This window comes from Eimeria necatrix, genomic scaffold, assembly GCF_000499385.1.
Source record: "Eimeria necatrix Houghton genomic scaffold, Enh_scaff1045, whole genome shotgun sequence".
NCBI lineage: Eukaryota > Apicomplexa > Conoidasida > Eucoccidiorida > Eimeriidae > Eimeria > Eimeria necatrix.
This window is the reverse complement of record NW_013654831.1, coordinates 1-3830: the sequence shown is the minus strand read 5'-3', so window position 1 is coordinate 3830 and position 3830 is coordinate 1. Positions and strand designations below refer to the sequence as shown.

The 3830-nt window shown below is 51.2% G+C and overlaps 2 protein-coding genes across 2 annotated transcripts; both read right to left on the bottom strand.

The window, feature by feature from the left end:
• Nucleotides 1–806: 806 nt before the first annotated feature.
• Nucleotides 807–1160, bottom strand: ENH_00001570 (OSJNBb0016B03.9 protein, related; the record flags this gene model as incomplete). The annotated part of the gene is made up of 1 exon (XM_013583940.1): nucleotides 807–1160. The coding sequence occupies one exon, from the start codon at nucleotides 1158–1160 to the stop codon at nucleotides 807–809; it is 354 nt and encodes a 117-aa protein (XP_013439394.1).
• Nucleotides 1161–1223: 63 nt separating this feature from the next.
• Nucleotides 1224–2326, bottom strand: ENH_00001560 (hypothetical protein; the record flags this gene model as incomplete). Its single annotated transcript, XM_013583939.1, has 2 exons — nucleotides 1224–1399; nucleotides 2092–2326. The coding sequence occupies 2 exons, from the start codon at nucleotides 2324–2326 to the stop codon at nucleotides 1224–1226; spliced, it is 411 nt and encodes a 136-aa protein (XP_013439393.1).
• Nucleotides 2327–3830: the final 1504 nt, after the last annotated feature.

Genomic DNA, 3830 nt, shown 5'->3' with positions numbered 1-3830 from the left:
CAAATTTAATTTGTATTTTACTAGTAAGACGTTTCCGCGCTCAAAAAGCGTCTTCACCTCTTAACCTCGTGTAGGTCACCATCTAGCTATCATATGAAGGTCACCAGCAAGCCCTATTGTAGTGATTGCGCACTACAACTTCCTTCCTTGCCCGACTGAACCGGCCTTCCCCCGAACACATGATTTCTGCTTTTTCAGTCTCTGCTCCCCTCTAAAGCTAATGTCATAAGCGCATGCTGTGCGCAGCGCTCCCTTCCCCCTCGTCATGAAAGGCTGCCCGCACTGCGGTGGGCAGAAGCTGACGGACCCAAACCGCTACGCTTCGGAAGGAGCAATATGGTTTCGAGCCTGATGACTTCTTCGCTGGCCGCGGTGCCAAGCGTGAAACAAAGCCCGACATCGTGTTAGGTGGTGAGCGGGCTCCCACGTGGCTTGGTCTTCGGGAGTACCACGCTACTTGACGAGGTACTGGGCGTCGGCTCCCGAGCCGCGCTTGCCCATAATATAATCGACCTCATACTCCTCTGTTGGACTGACTGCTGCATCGCGTATAGGGGACCAGGCGGTATCGGCTTTCTGGGAAACCAAATCTGGAGGGCGGGGGCGACGGGGAACTAACTTCAAGCATGGAAAACGTTGTGGCATGCACAAGTACGAGGCAAAGTGAGGTGGTAAACGATGGTCCGTATACGTTCAATGACTTCAAACTGTCCTCGGTAACGAGGTTCGAGCTTAGGGCAGCTAGTCGAAGCTGGTAGGTGCTCGCTACTCAGCCAAACCTTGTCGCCCACTGCAAACTCCACGGCTCAGCGCTTTGTGTCTGCGTAGTATTTCTGCTGCCATTCTGCTTTCAGGATGTGGCTCTGTGCTCTGTCGCAGAGCTGCCGGAAAAGCTTATTCATCGGAGGAGTGAACGTAGGGGCTAACGTGCCTAGGATATCAAGAGTTGCAGCAGTCAGCGGGTTCTTGCTGATCATGACCTCGAAGGGAGAGAGCTCGGTGGATAAATGGCTTGTCGTGTTATAGGCAAGTTCTAACGCCGGAAGCAAGCGCTCCCACTTGCGTTCGTCAGATTGGATGTAGGTACAAAGCATCTCCTCCAGTGCGCAGTTAACCCGTTCAGTTTGGCCGTCGCTTTGGGGATGGTAAGACGAGGACATGCACCGTTTGATGTTAAAGCGGCGGCAGAGTTGGTTCCAAAGATCCGACTGGAAACGGGAGTCTCAGTCCGATATGAGCCCCTCTGGAAAGCCGTGATAGCGGATAAGGCGGTCTGCGAGAAGCTCCACGGTGTGTACTGCTGTGAATGACTTCTTTGCAGGAACGAAATGGGGCATCTTGCTGAGGGAGTCGACCATCACAAGAATCGAGTCGTGCCCTGCCGTTAAAAGGAGAAGACCTGTGATAACGTTAAAGCTCACTTGCTCCCACCGACAAGAAGGGATGAGTAACTGTTGAAGAAGGCCTACAGGTTTCTAGTTAAGGGACTTGGACTCTCGACAGAGAGTACATGATTCAACATACACAGCAGTGTAGGCGCGCATTCTTAGCCAGTAGTAGTGCTTGCTCAGAGCCGTGAAGGTCTTCCTCTGGCCTCGATGACGTGCTGTGACATGGTCATGGTGTGAATGCAGAACGTGTGTAAGGAACTCAGGGAATTGTGAGACACAGATTCTCCATAGTTCAGCAAATGTGCAGGTAAGGCGGCACATACCGGAAGGTGAACTGGCAATTACGGAACTCTACCTAAACAGCGTCTCCTGGTTGTTTTGTAGCGGCTTCGTAGGGAGCGCGGAAAACGGGACACTCTGAGTAAGCTTGCGGCCATGAGTGCACATCAGGAGGGTCACGTAGCGTCTTCGTTGTAGGTGTAGAGTGTTCCGCCTCTGGATTGTGTTCCGGCGGCGCAAGTGAAGGTGGCAATGGCAAAGTGCGTTGTAATGCTGGCGAGTTGAGTTCCGTGTCGAGAGCGAGGAGCCGCGCGCGCTTGTTCTATTGCGAACATCGGTGGTGTCGGTGGTGTGTCGTGCGAGCAGGCGTTTGGGAGACCGGGAAGGTGAGACAAGGCATCAGCCACCTGATTGCGCGCACCTTGAACGTAAGCAATGTGAAAATCCGGAAACTTGGCCAGGAAATCTAACCACTGGGCGGTGCTTTCGCGCAGAGGCTTCGATGCTTGGAGTCGTTGGAGATAGGTGAGAGCTTGGCGATTAGTATGAGCCGTAACCCTTGCAACTCGGAGCAAGTGAGACCACCTGTCCAGGGCGGTGACCAACGCCAGGAGTTCTTGATCGTATATCGAGCGTTTCTGCTGTGTGGAGCTCATGACTTGGCTGAGGAGACCGATGGGCTTGCCGTCTTGTTCCAGGACCGCACCGATTGCATAAGCGGCGGCGTCCGTGTATAGGGCATCATGGTGTCAGGGACTTGTAATTCAGTGAAGTCGATTAAGCGCTGTTTGAGCTGCCTCACTGCCAACGTGTGAAGCTCTGTTCATTTGAAACGAACGTCTTTACGCGTAAGATCAACCAGCGGCCGGGTGGCGTCAGCCTAGTCAGGTCCCATAAACATGCAAAAGTAATTTATGGCGCGAGGAACTGGCATGCCTGCGTCTCGCTCTCCAGCACCTCTGGCCAATGCCGAATGGCTTCGATTTTGTCTTCTGCAGGTTTGATCCTTGCACCAGTGATTGTATAACACAAATATGCGATTGCTTGCTTGGCAAAATTATATTTGCGGAATTTTGGGTAAAACTGACGTTTAAGAGAAATACTGACGACTTGTCCAGGAGAGAAACGTGCCTAGAGACGTAAGGAGTACCGATAAGTCTCTCATCTAGGTACGCAGTAACGCCATGTCCTAATAAACGTTGTAGATAGGCATTAATGTTTGCTTGGAACGTAGCTGGTACACCCTTAAGCCCAAAAGGGCATAACTTGGTATTTGAATAACGCCAGGGCGGAACGGAAAGCCGTCATCCAGCGACCCTGCGTAGCCATATGTATTTAATGGAAACCTGCTGTAGTACGCCGTGCTCTATGCAGCTACTGCGATGCTACATGTTTTTCAACTAGGGCGCCCTATGAAATTGTCTCTATTTTCGACGCATTTCTCATGAAACGAAGACCAAATTATCAAAAGGGCACTCCTCTTTTCAGTTCTCAATCCCCAAATTTCTCAAAAGTTGCTCACTCATGGTTCTCGCTTTCTTGGCCCGGAAGGGCGGTGACCCGCACCGGTGCCGGCGTTATCGCCAGCCCCAATCTTAGAGTAGTCATAGACATTTCTAGTTTATGCATGTTTTGCCGACAAATTGCTTCCCTATTTGACTAGGAATAAGCTTCCGCGCATGAACAGCGTCTCAACCGCTTAACCTCTTAAATGCTACCAGCTGACTATTTTCTTAAGGTCACCAGCAAGCTCCATTGTCGTGCCTGCGCACTACAGTTCTGGCGAGCGGAAAGTGCTCATTAGGGTGTGCTACGAAGTATCAAATGCCCTGGCCGTTGTCAGTTCCCCACACACGTTATTTATGCTGTTCCAGATGTATTGGGGGAAACTAAATACATTTCTACCTTGGTGGCAGAAGCAAGATTTCATGAGCCATGCGTTCCCAATAATGGCAGAGGGACAGGTGAAAAACTGTTTCGAGTCAATTGCGGTGGCATGAGGTAATGCATTCTCGCCTGAAGAAGGTTCCAGCTACATTTCAAACAAACAGTAAAAAAATCGATGGAAAGGTCATGAAATATTTGGACGAGGTGGGAGATGCCGACATCAGGCACTCTCTGGTGGGAGATACAACCCGAGGGAGCCAGAGTTAGATGGGC